Source organism: Cherax quadricarinatus, chromosome 66 (assembly GCF_038502225.1).
Source record: "Cherax quadricarinatus isolate ZL_2023a chromosome 66, ASM3850222v1, whole genome shotgun sequence".
Lineage (NCBI taxonomy): Eukaryota > Metazoa > Arthropoda > Malacostraca > Decapoda > Parastacidae > Cherax > Cherax quadricarinatus.
This window is the reverse complement of record NC_091357.1, coordinates 20077727-20097746: the sequence shown is the minus strand read 5'-3', so window position 1 is coordinate 20097746 and position 20020 is coordinate 20077727. Positions and strand designations below refer to the sequence as shown.

Here is a 20020-nt window from a genome sequence, read left to right as displayed (position 1 = left end):
TGTAGAATTTGAAATGACTTTTTCCAGTACTGCATAGGCTGATGGCCTATGAGGCTGTAGGTACTGTTACTTTTCTGGTATTTAATTTATTCTAAATTGCAGGTAATAGATCCAGCCCTGTATGTTGCGGAGCATCACTATGAAGATGACGACGAGGGAAATATTAGCAAGTAACTTTCCTCCTTTTATGAATTGGTGTGGGAGGAAGGAAGGTGTTTATTCCCAGTTATGTAAGTGACCCAAGGCCACTTGTGCCAGCCATCATCAGGGAAGGCAGAATGCCTCACTTGCTGCATAGTTCACCTTCGTCCATCAGGAGGAAACCGAGATGGAGAAAGGAAGGGCATAAAATGCTTTGAAAATATTCTAAAAAAAATTTTTTGTGGCTACAGAGTATGGCTAATTGGTGCAGAATGTGACACTATTCTCAGGTGGTATTTTACAAATGTACAGTTACTAAAAGCAGCAGTGGTTTTGGGAAATATTTAAATAAAATTTGCTGCCAGATGTTTGCTTGGACTGCCTAGGCAATGTTCTCTGATGCTTGGCTGGTCCACTGATAAAAGCAGCTGAAACTTGAGAAAACTGAAGAGCAATGCAGTGTAGTGTTCGGTATAAGAGGCCATAGATTTTACCGAGGAAGTGCCATGGATTTTTTTTTTTTTTTTTTTTTTTTTTTTTTTTTTTTTTTTTAAACCGTTGATAGCTTCCTATAGTGGCCCGAAGTGTTCAATAGTCTAGTCCTGAAAACTGTGGGCTAGTGAGTGACATGGTAAAGTGAAGTTGTTTTTGACGAATGTTGGGCCTTGTTCTTGAACAATGTTACTTTTAGTCACACTGACTGGCTTATACAAGAAACCTGAAATTGGGTTATACAAATGTTAGTCTGTGATGTATTTCTTATTATGAACAAGACCCCTTTTGTGTCAAGCAAGAGTGAATGTTGCCTCCCTTGTGGAAAGTCGGGTGGTCTTGGCTGCTGAATATTTATGTACAGTTAGAAAAAGTGCATTGTTAACTTTACAGTTTACCATGGTTCTATACTTTTTTAAAAATTGACTTCCTCGTAATTCAATGTTTTCAGAGGTTTAAAAACTAAAAAGGCCCCAGTTTATAACTTGGGGTTTACTAAACTGATGTGACAATGCACATTTGTAGTTTTGTAAATCTATTTTTATACAAGATGGGGCTGAAGTTGCCAGTGGGAATAACAGGTTTGTTTTCCATCTATAGGGTGGGTCCTTGTGTGAACCTATTACTACCACTGGTTCTTCATACTCCTCTGTGTACAGTTTTCTGTGTGAAGGTCCGACAGCATCGAGTTGAAACTTGCGTAGCAGGAATGAGATTGTCCGACAGTGATCGGTGTAGTGCCGTGAGATAAGGACTCCAAGTGAGGCACCACGAGTCTGATGTTTTGAGACTTGCAAGTTAGTGGTGATGGGTATGATGGTCCTTATGGACCCCATGATGGATTTTTGAAACTTGAATAAATTTATAGATTCAATGACTAAAATGCCTATTAATGCCTAAGCTTTTGTGGCATCTTAGACTTTGAAGAGGTTAAGACATTGAATCTATATTTGGTTACAGTATATTGGCTGCAATGAGAAATTGTGCCTGCAGCTTGTAGTTAAAACTGGACCCACCCGAGCTTCATCCAACAATTTTTGCTCTTGAAAATTCTTTCTTTTCTTCTACTTTCTGTCTGGTGTTGGATGAAGCTTTTTCTTCTCTTCTGTATTTGGAAAGAGCACATTAAATTAACATTTGGTGTAGGTTGAAACTGAAAAATTTTTGATTGGCTAAAACAGTGGATGCTTGTAATCCTGTAACCACTGCCCATAACATTGTCATGCATACCAGGTGAGTTGGAACTTAACTACATTTCCTTTGTGAATGGGATTAGGTTCCATGTACATCATTACCTGGTTTTCTTCCTTAATTCTATCCCCCTAAATTAGGATTACAGTACTTGAATGGCTTCATATGCCATAAAAAATGCTAACCATCATGCATTGAACACATCCATCCTAGGATACTTTGTCCTGTAAAGTTCAAAATTTTGTATTGAAAAGACACTTGTCATGGAAACTTATTTTTGTTCCTAAACCTGGCAGAATTTCCAATAATGGAAAATTAAGTTATTGCCAGCTTGATTGGTATGTTCCTGGATAATATACAGGCTTCACTAGATCTTCAATAATTAAAGAAATTTAAAATGCCTTGGTGTATCTGTATGAACACATTCCTCTGTTACAGAAAAACAGACCATCCAGAGAATGTATAATTCTGAAGGCAGAAAGTTGCTGCTCTTGTAGATCATGGCTGCAGCGTTGAAATACTTCATGAAGATCATTAATTCACATGGAATAGATAGTAATAGTGATTTTGTTTTCCCCCCCTCCAGTGAAGTGGCAACATTCAAGGTTGCTCTTGAACCAGCCTATAATTTAAAATGTAAGAGTATGTCATGCAATTATTAGATTTTCTTGTTTTCTGGGGAATACTTATTTATTTTCATTAATAAAATTGTGAAAGGCAAATGCAGTGTAATTCTGCTGTACAAGTTTATTACTGTATTAAGTTCATGATGTTTAGCAAGGATTACCCTCATTATATCTGCAGGTAATTACTAAATATTTTTTATACTTTCTCTTAAAAATGGTTGAATTTGGATATTTTTTAAAATTCTTAAAGATGTGACAAAGAATGTTTGGTGGGGGGGGGAGGGGAAGTGGGAGGGTGAAGACAAAAAAATAAAAAAAAAAAGTGAGGATAGTTTTATTGTCGAACTTCGGAAATTTCTTTGTTTCAGATTTGTATTCTTATACAAAGTTGTTAAAATTATTCGGTCAAAAGTAAATATTCCTCACTCAAAATTGTATTTTCTTTTACCCTGCGGCATCAGTTAAGCCGTACTTGCTACTTTCAGGTAGTATTGATGGCAGGTTTACTTCAACCTGGAGCTGCAGCCTAACTGTGAGCTATATGCTTTTTGGTAAGTGGATAGAGGTAAAGCAAGAGATGGTGCTGCTGTTCCTGAATAAGTTTGCTCACCATATTTGACTAGGATCGAATTTACCGCCAAAGTAGTTGCCAGTCTACTGCCCTTAGTTTACCTTCCCTTCCTGCTGATGGACTCCCCTTTAACCCAGACACACTCGCTGACTTTGACATTAACCGATTTACTGCACAAACTCCGATTCCTCTAGTACTCCTCCAGGCCCTTTCTACCTCAATCTCTTGCTACCCTCTACCCCTGTACTATCCACTGCCCTGCTGCACTCCATGACCTAATAATCCTCCCTCTCCCTCTTGCTACCCAATACCCTGCAACCTTCCCTGCCCAGCAACACTGTATGACCCTTGTAGGTTTAGTGCTGCTTTTTTTTATTATAATTTGACTAGGATCAAGGAGGCATTTTCAAGATGTATATGATCTTTGAATACTAATTGCTCTCGCTCTGATATTTCAATAAGCCACTTCTCCTTTAGATGGGTACTTTGTGATGCACCAGGTGTAACAAATTTGGGCTATTTCCTTGGATCTTGTTACATGGTCACTGCTCTAACACTTTCTGACATACAGGGCAATGAACAGGCAGGCACTGCTGCGTGGTCAGCAGTACATGACCTACCAATTTCATATAGAGGTGTTCCATTTCTGGACTATTTTGCTGTAATAGCTACCCCACCTTTACACCCGTTGGCAACAACATTGGTCAACTCTGCTCGGTAACAAACTTCATTCTATTAAACCGAGCATAGGTTACTGGCAGTCTTGTCATCAGTGCCGAGGTTGGGAGACTACTCTCTCCCGCCTTCGCATTGGTCACACTTGTCTTGCCCACGAGTATCTCATGGAGAGGCACCCTGTTCCTCTCTGTGAGCAGTGTCAAGTTCCAGTATCGATTAGCCACATTCTATTAGACTGCCCTCTATCAACGAGCACGCAGAATTTACCTCCGTTGTCGTCTCCGCTCTACTACTCTCTCTTTACCTTCTCTTCTTGCTGATGGACACTCCTTTAATCCTGACTCTCCATTGACTTCTTGACAATGACTGATTTACTCCACAAACTCTGATACCTTTCGCACTCCCCTCAGTCCTTTCTACCTCAATCTCTTGCTGCCCTCTACCCTTTCACTATCCACTGCCCCGCTGTTCTCCGTAACCTATTACTCTTCCATCTCCCTTTTGTCACCTGATGTCCTCGCTTCCTTCCTGCCCTGCAGTACTGTATAGCCCTTGTGGCTTAGCGCTTCTTTTTGATTATAATAATAATCACACTTTCTTCCCTCCTAGGTGACTGCCCCACCTTTCAAAGACTCCCTCTAACTTTTTGACAGCAACAGAGCAGTGTGGCAGATGTTGCAAGTATATGGAATAGGTGGTAAGTTACTAAATGCTGTAAAGAGTTTTTTGAGGATAGTGAGGCTCAGGTTAGGGTGTGTAGAAGGGAGGGAGACTACTTCCCGGTAAAAGTAAGTCTTAGACAGGGATGTGTAATGTCACCATGGTTGTTTAATATATTTATAGATGGGGTTGTAAAAGTAAATGCTAGGGTGTTGGGGAGAGGGGTGGGATTAAATTATGGGAAATCAAATTCAAAATGGGAATTAACAGTTGCTTTTTGCTGATGATACTGTGCTTATGGGAGATTCCAAAGAAAAATTGCAAGGTTAGTGGACGAGTTTGGGAGTGTGTGTAAAGGTAGAAAGTTGAAAGTGAACATAGAAAAGAGTAAGGTGATGAGGGTATCAAGTGATTTAGATAGAAAAATTGGATATCAAATTTGGTAGTAGTAGTATGGAAGAAAATGGTTTTTAGATAGTTGGGAGTTGACATGTCGGCGGATGGATTTATGTAGGATGAGGTTAATCATAGAACTGATGACGCTGTATAGCCCTTGTGGCTTAGCGCTTCTTTTTGATTATAATAATAATAATAGAATTGATGAGAAAAAAAAGAGGAGTGGTGCATTGAGGTATATGTGGAGACAAAAAAAAACGTTATCTATGGAGGCAAAGGGAATGTATGAAAGTATAGCACTACCAACACTTATATGGGTGTGAAGTTTGGGTTGTGAATGCAGCAGCGAGGAGGCAGTAGAGATATCCTGTCTAAGGGCAATGTGTGGTGTAAATATTATACAGAAAATTCGGAGTGTGGAAATTAGGAGAAGGTGTGGAGTTAATAAAAGTATTAGTCAGAACGCTGAAGACGGGTTGTTGAGGTGGTTTGGCCATTTAGAGAGAATGGATCAAAGTAGAATGACATGGAGAGCGTTTAAATCTGTAGGGGAAGGAAGGCGGGATAGGGGTCATCCTCGAAAAGGTTGGAAGGGGTAAGGGAGGTTTTGTGGGCGAGGGGCTTGGACTTCCAGCAGGCGTGCGTGAGCGTGTTCGATAGGAGTGAATGGAGACGAATGGTATTTGGGACCTGACGATCTGTTTGGGTGTGAGCAGGGTAATATTTAGTGAAGGGATTCAGGGAAACCGGTTATTTTTATATAGCCGGACTTGAGTCCTGGAAATGGGAAGTACAATGCCTGCACTCTAAAGGAGGGGTTCAGGATATTGGCAGTTTGGAGGAATATGTTTATCTTTCTACGTATATGCTTCTAAACTTGTGTTCTGAGCACCTCTGCAAAAAGTGATGGTGTGAGCGAGGTGAAAGTGTTGAATGATGATGAAAGTATTTTTTGGGGGATTTTCTTTCTTTTTGGGTCACCCTGCCTCGGTGGGAGACGGCCGACTTTTTAAAAAAAAAAAAAAATTGATTATACTTTCTTTAGCACTCCTCACTGCCCTTATCAACTCCCCACCCTTGCTAGTGTCAGATCGAGCACATAACTTTTAGCACACCCTACTCTGCAGTGCTGTATGCCCCTGGTGGGTTTAGTGCTTAGTTTTGATTCTAATAATAATTAACTTTGATCAAACCTTCACACTTTTTTTTCTGCTTATATTTGTGATATCAGGTTCATGAAAGTAAATTTTTAATTAACAAAAAAAGATCACTGTCCAGCTTTTTAACTTCGAGCTTTGTTGTAGTGTTCTGTGATAGTGTTTAACCACTTCAAGCTGACTGGGCCACATAATGGAAGTTCTTAATATAGTATATAGGGTTACCTACAGATCAGGGAGTGGCAGCCAAAGGTTTTAGTTTCAGCCTCTCAAGAGAGGTTCCTTGATGCTGGTGAGGGGACCTTGATTTAGGGAATTGACTGTGTTTAGTGCTTCTCCATGATGATAATTGGATCCGTGCTTTTGTTCCTGAATTAAGCCTGAATACCTTCCATTCTCCCCCCTCCCCATGTGTGCTGTATAGTCCTATGGGTTTAGCACTCCCCCATGATTGTAATTATTAGTTTCACTATTGCCAAGTGTTAACTGATAGTGTCTTAATTTGATGAAGTATTACAAGTTTAGTTTGTCCACAACAGTCCTATAAAGTTGCACAAATCTCATGATGTGACAAGTCAGCTAAAGTAGGCAGCTGGTAGCTTCATAGCAGTGTTGTAAGAATTTCTTGCTGTGAATCCTCATACTGCTATTGTCTGCATCTTCTGCTGCACTACTGTTGCATGGATTGCAAGTAATTCCTATCTTTGATTTGTCACATGCTCTTCATTCTAATTTAAACTGGGCTTCTGGGATGAACCAGAACTTGCACAAGCTTCCCTCCTATCAAGGTGCTTTGATGCTGGTGAGGGGCTCTTGATCCAGGGAAGTGAATGTCCTCTGTGGATAGAACCAGTTTGCCTTTCCCTTGCTACATACTGAATGACTCCTATGGGTTTGGCACTTGCCCTTTATTATAATTGTAGGTGCTGTAAGACCCCTTTGGGCTTAGTGTTTAATTTGATTATAATAGGTTTTTCTTGTGTAAGAAATTTAAACAAGCAGATAGATATAGCAAATATTTTCCATCCATTTTAATCGTGTGGAAGTGCTAAACCTGTAGGGGTTATACAGCACCTGGGTGGCATTCAGGTTCAATCTAAGGAAGGAGAAAGTCCAGTTAGTTGCATAAAGTGTATAACAAGTAAGGAGGCTGAGCTGTACTTTTAACCCTAAAGGCAACTGATTTACAAAACTTCATAGTGGGTATTCCTGTTTTATTATAAACAAAAATTTACTGATAGGTTAAACATACTGCATTACAAATGCAACTTATTTTCACATTCCATTTAATTTTGTACATTTTAAGAAACAAGGGCAAAGGGCAGAGATGATTATTTATATTAAGTTTTAACTTTTTTTGTTGCTGGTTCCTCAATTTCTTCCTCTTTAGTCTCCTTTTCTTCTTGGAAGACAGGTTTGGGTTGATTTTTTGTGTATGCTGGAGTAACCCAATATGGGTTTTCTTCTGCATCCTTTGCATACTTTAGCAAAGCTTCTCTTGGATCTCCTTCTTCATGTACTTTATTCCTAAGCCCCATGTTACGAATGATATAAGATGAGAGAGTTGAACCACCAGCTGAGACACGCCCTCCTGACCCTGCCTTCCCAACAGGTAGGTCTGGCTGGCGGGACTTTACAGGGTCTTTCCTGTCTCTCTCCTCCAGTTTTCGGGTAGACTTGTGTCTTTCCTCTCGGAACATTGGTAAAGCATGTGGTGTAATTACTTGCTGGGACACTACCACTTCAGCCTGTTTAGACCGCTTGTTGTGCTTACCTGCAACTAGAATTGCACCATTGTGCGAAACTTTAGGTTCGTAAAGAAGGCGTACTTTGCCATCCCCACAGCCAAGCATTATCTGGTTTAATCTAGGGTGCCAAATTATTTTTACCACATGACTTGGGCCAACTTCAAGCTCTTTAACAATGTCCCATGTGTTGCAGTTGTACATTATTAATTTACCTTTAGTTTCACCTCTGTTTAGAGAAGTTCCAGTTACTAAAATCTGGTCATTTGGACTGAATATACAATCTGTCATTCCAAACCTATTGAAAAGATCTTTAGCAGTGTGCACTGCTTGTTTCGTATTACGCATGTCCCACAACTTTAGAGTATCATCCCCTCCTCTTGTGGCAAAACCTCTGTTATCATAAGCAAACACTAAGCCTGAGGTGTCACTTCCTCTGGTGTGTGCATTCTTTATATTTATAGTCACATTGACAAAATTCTTGCGGTGATCCCACATTTGTATGGAACCATCATCGCATGCACATGCTACTAACACTCCATCTTTATTGAAAGTACAAGTAGTAGGTATAGTTTTCAAGCCATTTAATGCTCGTGCTTTTATAACATTCTTTTGAGAGTGAGGTTGGCTTGTGTGCCACAATCGACAGGTTCCGTCTCTTGCAGAGGTCATGAACTCTTCCTTATCCTTTGGATGCCAAGTGCCACAAGTTAAACCTGCGACATGCCCTTTTGTTTTTGCCATATCATGCAAGTACATGTCGCCTCTGACACATTCAAATAATTCTATACCATCTCGGTCATACACTTTAGCCTGTGCAGACCCTGGCACCACCAAAACTTTATCACCTGTGCAGCTATATTCAACACTGTTAATTGGGTAACCATCAGAAGGACAGAAAGATCTAAATGCTTCTCGTGCCTGGTCCATTCCTTGGAAATCCCAATATCTTACATCATAATCCAGGCCTCCAGTGACAAGCCTTGTACCAGATGGATCAACAGCCAAGCCTGAAACTGTTTTTGTACCATGTTCTAGAATCAGCTCATGAGTAATGGGAATTGGGTACTCCTCTTCATTGCTCTCATCTCCACTTTCTGCATCACTCTCCTTGGGTAAATTTATTCCAGGAGGCAGTGGCGGCCCAATGAAGTCCTCATCATCACTGGTCTCGTCATTTGTTGGCGAGGGGGAAGATACTGTTAAACCTTTTGGCAATGGCGCATCTCCCAACTTATTTTCTTCTGGAAGATAGGCTGCTTGAAGCTTCAGTTTTTCTGAAAGATAATAGCAATTAATTTTCCTAGGTACTAGGTTGGTAGACAGCAACCACCCAGGGAAGTACTACCGTCCTGCAAGATGACTGTGAAACAGAAACCTGTAACTGTTTTGCATGATGATAGGATTGCTGGTTTCTTTTTCTGTCTCATAAACATGCTAGATAACAGGGATATCTTGCTACTCCTACTTACACTTTGGTCACACTTCACAGACACGCACATGCATATATATATATATACATACATCTAGGTTTTTCTCCTTTTTCTAAATAGCTCTTGTTCCTCTTTATTTCTTCTATTGTCCATGGGGAAGTGGAAAAGAATCTTTCCTCCATAAGCCATGCGTGTCGTATGAGGCGACTAAAATGCCGGGAGCAATGGGCTAGTAACCCCTTCTCCTGTAGACATTTACTAAAAAAGAGAAGAAGAAAAACTTTATAAAACTGGGATGCTTAAATGTGCGTGGATGTCGTGCGGATGACAAGAAACAGATGATTGCTGATGTTATGAATGAAAAGAAGTTGGATGTCCTGGCCCTAAGCGAAACAAAGCTGAAGGGGGTAGGGGAGTTTCGGTGGGGGGAAATAAATGGGATTAAATCTGGAGTATCAGAGAGTTACAGCAAAGGAAGGGGTAGCAGTAATGTTGAATGATCAGTTATGGAAGGAGAAAAGAGAATATGAATGTGTAAATTCAAGAATTATGTGGATTAAAATAAAGGTTGGATGCGAGAAGTGGGTCATAATAAGCGTGTATGCACCTGGAGAAGAGAGGAATGCAGAGGAAAGAGAGAGATTTTGGGAGATGTTAAGTGAATGTATAGGAGCCTTTGAACCAAGTGAGAGAGTAATTGTGGTAGGGGACCTGAATGCTAAAGTAGGAGAAACTTTTAGAGAGGGTGTGGTAGGTAAGTTTGGGGTGCCAGGTGTAAATGATAATGGGAGCCCTTTGATTGAACTTTGTATAGAAAGGGGTTTAGTTATAGGTAATACATATTTTAAGAAAAAGAGGATAAATAAGTATACAAGATATGATGTAGGGCGAAATGACAGTAGTTTGTTGGATTATGTATTGGTAGATAAAAGACTGTTGAGTAGACTTCAGGATGTACATGTTTATAGAGGGGCCACAGATATATCAGATCACTTTCTAGTTGTAGCTACACTGAGAGTAAAAGGTAGATGGGATACAAGGAGAATAGAAGCATCAGGGAAGAGAGAGGTGAAGGTTTATAAACTAAAAGAGGAGGCAGTTAGAGTAAGATATAAACAGCTATTGGAGGATAGATGGGCTAATGAGAGCATAGGCAATGGGGTCGAAGAGGTATGGGGTAGGTTTAAAAATGTAGTGTTAGTGTGTTCAGCAGAAGTTTGTGGTTACAGGAAAGTGGGTGCAGGAGGGAAGAGGAGCGATTGGTGGAATGATGATGTGAAGAGAGTAGTAAGGGAGATAAAGTTAGCATATGAGGAGTTTTTACAAAGTAGAAGTGATGCAAGGAGGGAAGAGTATATGGAGAAAGAGAGAGAGGTTAAGAGAGTGGTGAAGCAATGTAAAAAGAGAGCAAATGAGAGAGTGGGTGAGATGTTATCAACAAATTTTGTTGAAAATAAGAAAAAGTTTTGGAGTGAGATTAATAAGTTAAGAAAGCCTAGAGAACAAATGGATTTGTCAGTTAAAAATAGGAGAGGAGAGTTATTAAATGGAGAGTTAGAGGTATTGGGAAGATGGAGGGAATATTTTGAGGAATTGTTAAATGTTGATGAAGATAGGGAAGCTGTGATTTCGTGTATAGGGCAAGGAGGAGCAACATCTTGTAGGAGTGAGGAAGAGCCAGTTGTGAGTGTGGGGGAAGTTCGTGAGGCAGTAGGTAAAATGAAAGGGGGTAAGGCAGCCGGGATTGATGGGATAAAGATAGAAATGTTAAAAGCAGGTGGGGATATAGTTTTGGAGTGGTTGGTGCAATTATTTAATAAATGTATGGAAGAGGGTAAGGTACCTAGGGATTGGCAGAGTGCATGCAGAGTTCCTTTGTATAAAGGCAAAGGGGATAAAAGAGAATGCTAAAGTGGGTAAAAATGTTATGGAGGGAGTAGTAGGTAATTTTGGGGTGCCAGGGGTAAATGTAAATAGGGAGCCTTTAATTGAGCTATGTGTAGAAAGAAATTTGGTAATAAGTAATACATATTTTATGAAAAAGAGGATAAATAAATATACAAGGTATGATGTAGCACATAATGAAAGTAGTTTGTTAGATTATGTATTGGTGGATAAAAGGTTGATGGGTAGGCTCCAGGATGTACATGTTTATAGAGGGGCAACTGATATATCGGATCATTATTTAGTTGTAGCTACAGTTAGAGTAAGAGGTAGATGGGAAAAGAGGAAGGTGGCAACAACAAGTAAGAGGGAGGTGAAAGTGTATAAACTAAGGGAGGAGGAAGTTCGGGCGAGATATAAGCGACTATTGGCAGAAAGGTGGGCTAGTGCAAAGATGAGTAGTGGGGGGGGTTGAAGAGGGTTGGAATAGTTTTAAAAATGCAGTATTAGAATGTGGGGCAGAAGTTTGTGGTTATAGGAGGGTGGGGGCAGGAGGAAAGAGGAGTGATTGGTGGAATGATGAAGTAAAGGGTGTGATAAAAGAGAAAAAGGTAGCTTACGAGAGGTTTTTACAAAGCAGAAGTGTTATAAGAAGAGCAGAGTATATGGAGAGTAAAAGAAAGGTGAAGAGAGTGGTGAGAGAGTGCAAAAGGAGAGCAGATGAAAGAGTGGGAGAGGCACTGTCAAGAAATTTTTATGAAAATAAGAAAAAATTTTGGAGTGAGTTAAACAAGTTAAGAAAGCCTAGGGAAAGTATGGATTTGTCAGTTAAAAACAGAGTAGGGGAGTTAGTAGATGGGGAGAGGGAGGTATTAGGTAGATGGCGAGAATATTTTGAGGAACTTTTAAATGTTAAGGAAGAAAGGGAGGCGGTAATTTCATGCACTGGCCAGGGAGGTATACCATCTTTTAGGAGTGAAGAAGAGCAGAATGTAAGTGTGGGGGAGGTACGTGAGGCATTACGTAGAATGAAAGGGGGTAAAGCAGCTGGAACTGATGGGATCATGACAGAAATGTTAAAAGCAGGGGGGGATATAGTGTTGGAGTGGTTGGTACTTTTGTTTAATAAATGTATGAAAGAGGGGAAGGTACCTAGGGATTGGCGGAGAGCATGTATAGTCCCTTTATATAAAGGGAAAGGGGACAAAAGAGATTGTAAAAATTATAGAGGAATAAGTTTACTGAGTATACCAGGAAAAGTATACGGTAGGGTTATAATTGAAAGAATTAGAGGTAAGACAGAATGTAGAATTGCGGACGAGCAAGGAGGCTTCAGAGTGGGTAGGGGATGTGTAGATCAAGTGTTTACATTGAAACATATATGTGAACAGTATTTAGATAAAGGTAGGGAAGTTTTTATTGCATTTATGGATTTAGAAAAGGCATATGATAGAGTGGATAGAGGAGCAATGTGGCAGATGTTGCAAGTATATGGAATAGGTGGTAAGTTACTAAATGCTGTAAAGAGCTTTTATGAGGATAGTGAGGCTCAGGTTAGGGTGTGTAGAAGAGAGGGAGAATACTTCCCGGTAAAAGTAGGTCTTAGACAGGGATGTGTAATGTCACCATGGTTGTTTAATATATTTATAGATGGGGTTGTAAAAGAAGTAAATGCTAGGGTGTTCGGGAGAGGGGTGGGATTAAATTATGGGGAATCAAATTCAAAATGGGAATTGACACAGTTACTTTTTGCTGATGATACTGTGCTTATGGGAGATTCTAAAGAAAAATTACAAAGGTTAGTGGATGAGTTTGAGAATGTGTGTAAAGGTAGAAAGTTGAAAGTGAACATAGAAAAGAGTAAGGTGATGAGGGTATCAAATGATTTAGATAAAGAAAAATTGGATATCAAATTGGGGAGGAGGAGTATGGAAGAAGTGAATGTTTTCAGATACTTGGGAGTTGACGTGTCGGCGGATGGATTTATGAAGGATGAGGTTAATCATAGAATTGATGAGGGAAAAAAGGTGAGTGGTGCGTTGAGGTATATGTGGAGTCAAAAAACGTTATCTATGGAGGCAAAGAAGGGAATGTATGAAAGTATAGTAGTACCAACACTCTTATATGGATGTGAAGCTTGGGTGGTAAATGCAGCAGCGAGGAGACGGTTGGAGGCAGTGGAGATGTCCTGTCTAAGGGCAATGTGTGGTGTAAATATTATGCAGAAAATTCGGAGTGTGGAAATTAGGAGAAGGTGTGGAGTTAATAAAAGCATTAGTCAGAGGGCAGAAGAGGGGTTGTTGAGGTGGTTTGGTCATTTAGAGAGAATGGATCAAAGTAGAATGACATGGAAAGCATATAAATCTATAGGGGAAGGAAAGAGGGGTAGGGGTCGTCCTCGAAAGGGTTGGAAAGAGGGGGTAAAGGAGGTTTTGTGGGTGAGGGGCTTGGACTTCCAGCAAGCGTGCGTGAGCGTGTTAGATAGGAGTGAATGGAGACGAATGATACTTGGGACCTGACGATCTGTTGGAGTGTGAGCAGGGTAATATTTAGTGAAGGGATTCAGGGAAACCGGTTATTTTCATATAGTCGGACTTGAGTCCTGGAAATGGGAAGTACAATGCCTGCACTTTAAAGGAGGGGTTTGGGATATTGGCAGTTTGGAGGGATATGTTGTGTATCTCTATACATATATGCTTCTAAACTGTTGTATTCTGAGCACCTCTGCAAAAGCAGTGATAATGTGTGAGTGTGGTGAAAGTGTTGAATGATGATGAAAGTATTTTCTTTTTGGGGATTTTCTTTCTTTTTTTTGGGTCACCCTGCCTCGGTGGGAGACGGCCGACTTGTTTAAAAAAAAAAAAAAAAAAAAGTCTGTTGAGTATACCTGGCAAAGTGTATGGTAGAGTTATTATTGAAAGAATTAAGAGTAAGACGGAGAATAGGATAGCAGATGAACAAGGAGGCTTTAGGAAAGGTAGGGGGTGTGTGGACCAGGTGTTTACAGTGAAACATATAAGTGAACAGTATTTAGATAAGGCTAAAGAGGTCTTTGTGGCATTTATGGATTTGGAAAAGGCGTATGACAGGGTGGATAGGGGGGGCAATGTGGCAGATGTTGCAGGTGTATGGTGTAGGAGGTAGGTTACTGAAAGCAGTGAAGAGTTTTTACGAGGATAGTGAGGCTCAAGTTAGAGTATGTAGGAAAGAGGGAAATTATTTCCCAGTAAAAGTAGGCCTTAGACAAGGATGTGTGATGTCACCGTGGTTGTTTAATATATTTATAGATGGGGTTGTAAGAGAAGTAAATGCGAGGGTCTTGGCAAGAGGCATGGAGTTAAAAGATAAAGAATCACACACAAAGTGGGAGTTGTCACAGTTGCTCTTTGCTGATGACACTGTGCTCTTGGGAGATTCTGAAGAGAAGTTGCAGAGATTGGTGGATGAATTTGGTAGGGTGTGCAAAAGAAGAAAATTGAAAGTGAATACAGGAAAGAGTAAGGTTATGAGGATAACAAAAAGATTAGGTGATGAAAGACTGGATATCAGATTGGAGGGAGAGAGTATGGAGGAGGTGAATGTATTCAGATATTTGGGAGTGGACGTGTCAGCGGATGGGTCTATGAAAGATGAGGTGAATCATAGAACTGATGAGGGGAAAAGGGTGAGTGGTGCACTTAGGAGTCTGTGGAGACAAAGAACTTTGTCCTTGGAGGCAAAGAGGGGAATGTATGAGAGTATAGTTTTACCAACGCTCTTATATGGGTGTGAAGCATGGGTGATGAATGTTGCAGCGAGGAGAAGGCTGGAGGCAGTGGAGATGTCATGTCTGAGGGCAATGTGTGGTGTGAATATAATGCAGAGAATTCGCAGTTTGGAAGTTAGGAGGAGGTGTGGGATTACCAAAACTGTTGTCCAGAGGGCTGAGGAAGGGTTGTTGAGGTGGTTCGGACATGTGGAGAGAATGGAGCGAAACAGAATAACTTCAAGAGTGTATCAGTCTGTAGTGGAAGGAAGGCGGGGTAGGGGTCGGCCTAGGAAAGGTTGGAGAGAGGGGGTAAAGGAGGTTTTGTGTGCGAGGGGCTTGGACTTCCAGCAGGCATGCGTGAGCGTGTTTGATAGGAGTGAATGGAGACGAATGGTTTTTAATACTTGACGTGCTGTTGGAGTGTGAGCAAAGTAACATTTATGAAGGGGTTCAGGGAAACCGGCAGGCCGGACTTGAGTCCTGGAGATGGGAAGTACAGTGCCTGCACTCTGAAGGAGGGGTGTTAATGTTGCAGTTTAAAAACTGTAGTGTAAAGCACCCTTCTGGCAAGACAGTGATGGAGTGAATGATGGTGAAAGTTTTTCTTTTTCGGGCCACCCTGCCTTGGTGGGAGTCGGCCAATGTGATAATAAATAATATAAATAATAATTTTCCTTTAGTTTTCCTTGAATTCTAAGATAGTTTTTATCTCAACATTAAAAATATAAAAACAAGTAGGTTACTAAAAGCAGTAAAAAACAAAAAAAAAAAATTATGCAGAGTGATGCTCCTGTTAAGATATGTACAAGAGGACTATTTTCTGGAAAAAGTAGTCCTTGGGCAGAGAGGTGTGAAGTCACCATGGTGGTTTAATATGTTTGTAGATGGGGTTGTAAAAGATGTGGGATTAAAAGATAATGAATGTGATACTAAATGGGGCCACAGTTTCTCTCTGCTGACAATGCATTTTTTGGTAGATTCCAAAGAAAAGTTGCAAAAGGTTGGTGTATAAATTTGGGAGGGTATGTAAAAGATTAAAAGTGAACACGTAAAAAGCAAGGTGATGAAAGGTAAGACACACAGACAACAGTTAGGCAACTTTATTCCGAAACGTTTCGCCTACACAGTAGGCTTCTTCAGTCGAATACAGAAAGTAGGCAGGAACAGTAGAGATGTCCCAGGCTGAGGGACTGACAACCTCAAATTCTACGACTTCAAGGATGATGGACTGATTACATTGTCTTCACATCTCTACTGTTCCTGCCTACTTTCTGTATTCGACTGAAGAAGCCTACTGTGTAGGCGAAACGTTTCTGAATAAAGTTGCCTAACTGTTGTCTATGTGTCTTACCTACCAACCTGTCGGTATTGTATACCATTTTGATGTTCAAGGTGATGAAAGTAAACAAAGTACATATAAGGAATAAAAGATTGGATATCAGTAAATAGCAATAAGGCACAATACTGTGACTGGAACAATACACAAATAACCCGCACATAGGAGAGAGGAGCTTACGATGACATTTCAGCTCGACTTGAACCATTTACGAAGTCACATTCACAAAGTGACTTTGTAAATGGTTCAAGACAGACTGAAACGTCGCTGTAAGCTCCTCTCTCCTATGTGCGGGCTATTTGTGTATTGGATATCAGACTGGAAGGAGGCTGTATGGAGGAAGTAAATCTACAATGTTTAGATATCTGGGAGCAAACAAATGAAAGACAAGGTGAACCACAGACAAGGGAAAGGGGAGTAAAGGTAGGTGGTGTGTTATGGCATCTGTGGGCAGAAAGAAGTTTATCTATGAAGGCCAGAGTGGGAAGGTACAAGAGCAAGGTAACATTTGTGAAAAGGATTCAGGGAAATTAGTTAGCCAGAATTTGAGTTCTGGAGTTGGGAGGTACAGTGCATGCACTCTGAAGGAGAGGTGGGGATGTTGCAAGAAAGTTATTGAGTGGGTGGTGGTAAGTGTTCCCCCCCTCCTTTGGGGGGGTCACCCCTACCTTGGTGGGAGATGGTCAGTGTTAAAGAATGAAATCTGATCCAGGAAGAGGTAGAATATAATACAACTTCTGAAAATTTGTAAAATTTTATAATAAACTAAATACACAAGACTACAATAACAACAACAAACAGACTTTTTGTTCAAGAAAAACTTATAAATATTTTACAGATCGTAGAAAAAATTTTTCCACAGGTTCTGAAGGAACATAGATGTTTTAGGCATACAAGTGGTAAATTACATGTATGTAGATTTAGCTTAGCAAAACCCAAATAATCACAAAAAATATAAAGCAAATATATACAGTAACTACATAAAAGTCAGTTGCCACTTTTGCTATAGCATCCTTCAAATGTAACTACTGTTAAGTGATGCTATTAAACACTGTATCTGAAAAGAAATTTAAAACATTGGATTTAGTAATTCATAAAAAATCCCAAGAGATATCTTACCAATATTCTCTCTATTTCTGTCAATGGCAGATTTACGCGTCTCCTCTACAAGCTTCTCGATATCAATCTCCCTTGCTTTCTTCCCAAAGCCAGAGAATCCCATGGTAGTCGCCATTTCAGCTGAGAAGAAATGAGTGATGAATTACTCTACATTGCCACTAATACAGAACATATTACTGTATAAACATCAGCTGTTTTCCACAATGGCAGGGTGACCCCCAAAAAGGAAACACATTCACCATCACTAATTATCTACTTGTAGCTGTCAGTCCTAATGCTCGGATATATTACGGTCCGAATGACACTCTGAAGCCAGCATCATAAAAAAGCCTATAATTTGTATCTGACTGCACACAAAGATATCTACCGCAAAAAAAGTGTAGGGATTGTCTATGCATAGCAGAGATTATCACATGGTATGCATAACAAGAGCTTAATATATTATAAGAGATGCCAGCCAAGAACATTTTATAAGAATATATACTGATGCTTATACAGACTCTTCTCACTTAACGACACACTCGTTTAGCAACGACTCGTACTTACGATGGGCTCTCTGACCAGTATGCATACTTAAATAATGTACATGTATATTAGAGCTGAGTTCCTCTATTCTGTTTATTGCAATATACAGTACTGTACACTACTGTATAAACACTTAAAAATATATCATAAATGGTACAAATGGTGCAAAGGTGACATTAAAACAGTATCATAGATGGTTGACACAAACTCACTACCATTATAGTATGCTCCTCACTTAGCGATGAATTCATTTACTGATGTGGTCTTAGGAACGGAAGTCTGTCGTTAAGTGTGGAGAGGCTGTATACCTGGAGAGTACACCTGGAGATGGTTTTGGGGGTCAACACCCTGTGACCAGGCCTCATGGTGGATCAGAGCCTGATCAACCAGGCTGTTACTGTTGGCTGCATGCAACCCGACACACAAACCACAGCCCAGCTGGTCAGGTACTGACTTTAGGTGCCTGTCCAGTGTCTTCTTGAAGACAACCATGTGTTTGTATTTGCCTAGTATTTGTAATCACCTATTCATGGGTGTAGAGGTTGAGTCCCCTCCCTCTAACTGTTCCTGGGATGATCCCTACCCTTCCTACTTTTCACCTCATATTTATACACTCTCATCATCAATCTATCCCTCTCCATCCTCTCTACATGCCCAAACCACCTTCTCAGTTATCTTAATTATACCCTTGGTAAAAATGAGACTGCATAATATTCACACCAAATATTCTTTTCAAACACACCATCTCCATTGCCTCCAGCCTCCTCACTACAGCATTTATAACCGATGCCTCATACATGTTGGTACCACTATATATGTATTGCAGGAAAACTTCCTGCTAATGATAATTCTCTTCAAAGTTTGTAAATTATAATATAAACAATGCTAGCTATATTTTATTTCTTTACCTTCATTTTTTTCATTATCAGGTTTGGCATTCTTCTCTGGATGGATTTTTCCAAAAGACCCAAACCCAGTCAAAGCTGTCTGTTCTTTGACACTCTCAGCTGTGGTCAGTGTCAATGGTTCACCTAGAGCCTTCGTACTCCCTAGGCTAAAGCCAATCTTCCCGAAAGATATCTTCCCACGATTCATTTTTCTCTGCAGAGAGCAAATTGCATTATAAAGAGAGAATATATTAGCATACAAATACAGTAGTAATAAATACAACATTCATATCTTCTTATCTGTATTTAGAATGGGTGAAGGAAGTGTCACTAAAGATGCAATTTCAGTAGAAAATCATACACCAAACAAAATTCATTTCACAAGGAACCCAATTGAAATCATGCTGCTTGACACTGTTGGGTTATCCTAAGTTAAATAAGTGCATGGTTTGTTTGCAATCGTGTCATTACGATTTCGTGAGTCAATACAACTATTATATGCTCAATGCTATCACTGTATAAATGTTCACTATTATCTATAAAATCATATATAATTAACCTAAATAATATAATTCTACTGCTAATACTACTACTACTACTAATAATAAAAATAATATTACAGTACAGTGGACCCCCGTTTAACGATCGCCTCCCAATGCAACCAATTATGTAAGTGTATTTATGTAAGTGCATTTGTACATGTATGTTTGGGGTCTGAAATGGACTAATCTACTTCACAATATTCCTTATGGGAACAAATTCAGTCAGTACTGGCACCTGAACATACTTCTGGAATGAAAAAATATCATTAACCGGGGGTCCACTGTACTTTTATCATGCTCAAACTTGTCCCCACCATTGTGCTCGCTTTCTCTCTCTCTCTCTCTATCTGTCTCTCTTTATCTCTCTCTCTATCTATCTCTCTCTATATATATCTCTCTCTCTCTCTCTATCTATCTCTCTCTTTATATATATATATATATATATATATATATATATATATATATATATATATATATATATATATATATATATATATATATATATATATATATATATATACGTATATAATATTTTCAACAAGCCCCACTGGGACTATACAATGTTGGAAGACAGCAACAGATAGTAGGGAAAATTCTGTGAGTCAAGGTAGAAGGTATTAATGGTGGTCCATGACAGAGTTAAGAGAGAGTTATGGGCTGTCTCATGGGCTGCTACTGATACCTTAACCTCATTACTATCACTACTTCACTTCATTACTATCACTACTTCACTTCATTACTATCACTACTTCACTTCATTACTATCACTACTTCACTTCATTACTATCACTATTTTTGTTGAAAAAAATTCTCGTTGTTGTTGTTCAGTTGTTAAGGTCCACTAAAGCTTACACCTTATTTAGCTCTACCTCCTTTAATAATAATATTA

At 39.7% G+C, this 20020-nt stretch overlaps 2 protein-coding genes across 9 annotated transcripts in view; one reads left to right on the top strand and one right to left on the bottom strand.

Annotated features, from left to right (window-relative positions):
- The window catches only part of me31B (ATP-dependent RNA helicase me31b), a 30992-nt gene extending 28110 nt beyond the window's left edge, over positions 1 to 2882 (top strand). For all 4 annotated transcript variants that reach the window (XM_070099192.1, XM_070099193.1, XM_070099191.1 and 1 more), the window contains one exon: positions 103 to 2882. In XM_070099192.1, the coding sequence (XP_069955293.1) occupies positions 103 to 174 (72 nt within the window). In that variant the 3' untranslated portion in view covers positions 175 to 2882. The remainder of the gene's footprint in view (positions 1 to 102) is intronic.
- Positions 2883 to 7109: 4227 nt separating this feature from the next.
- Positions 7110 to 19986, bottom strand: LOC128704059 (WD repeat-containing protein 70). Of its 5 annotated transcripts, none has more exons than XM_070099187.1 (4): positions 19916 to 19986; positions 18611 to 18803; positions 17178 to 17297; positions 7110 to 8934 (listed from the first exon to the last, which is right to left on the bottom strand). In XM_070099187.1, exons 2-4 carry the CDS (start codon positions 18795 to 18797, stop codon positions 7253 to 7255), a joined length of 1989 nt encoding a protein of 662 aa, XP_069955288.1. In that variant the 5' UTR covers positions 18798 to 18803; positions 19916 to 19986; the 3' UTR covers positions 7110 to 7252. The 5 variants fall into 5 exon arrangements, with proteins under 5 accessions (XP_069955288.1, XP_069955289.1, XP_069955290.1 ...); XM_070099188.1 differs by having other exon boundaries at positions 19908 to 19967; XM_070099189.1 differs by having other exon boundaries at positions 19922 to 19962.
- Between the last annotated feature and the right edge of the window lie 34 nt (positions 19987 to 20020).

Coding starts and splice junctions, on each gene's coding strand:
- LOC128704059 (XM_070099187.1), bottom strand. CDS start 18,797: ATGAATCGTGGGAAGATATCTTTCGGGAAGATTGGCTTTAGCCTAGGG. Junction 17,298..18,610: donor TGATAATGAAAAAAATGAAG/GTAAAGAAATAA, acceptor ATTTCTTCTCAG/CTGAAATGGCGACTACCATG. Junction 8,935..17,177: donor CAGAAATAGAGAGAATATTG/GTAAGATATCTC, acceptor ATTATCTTTCAG/AAAAACTGAAGCTTCAAGCA.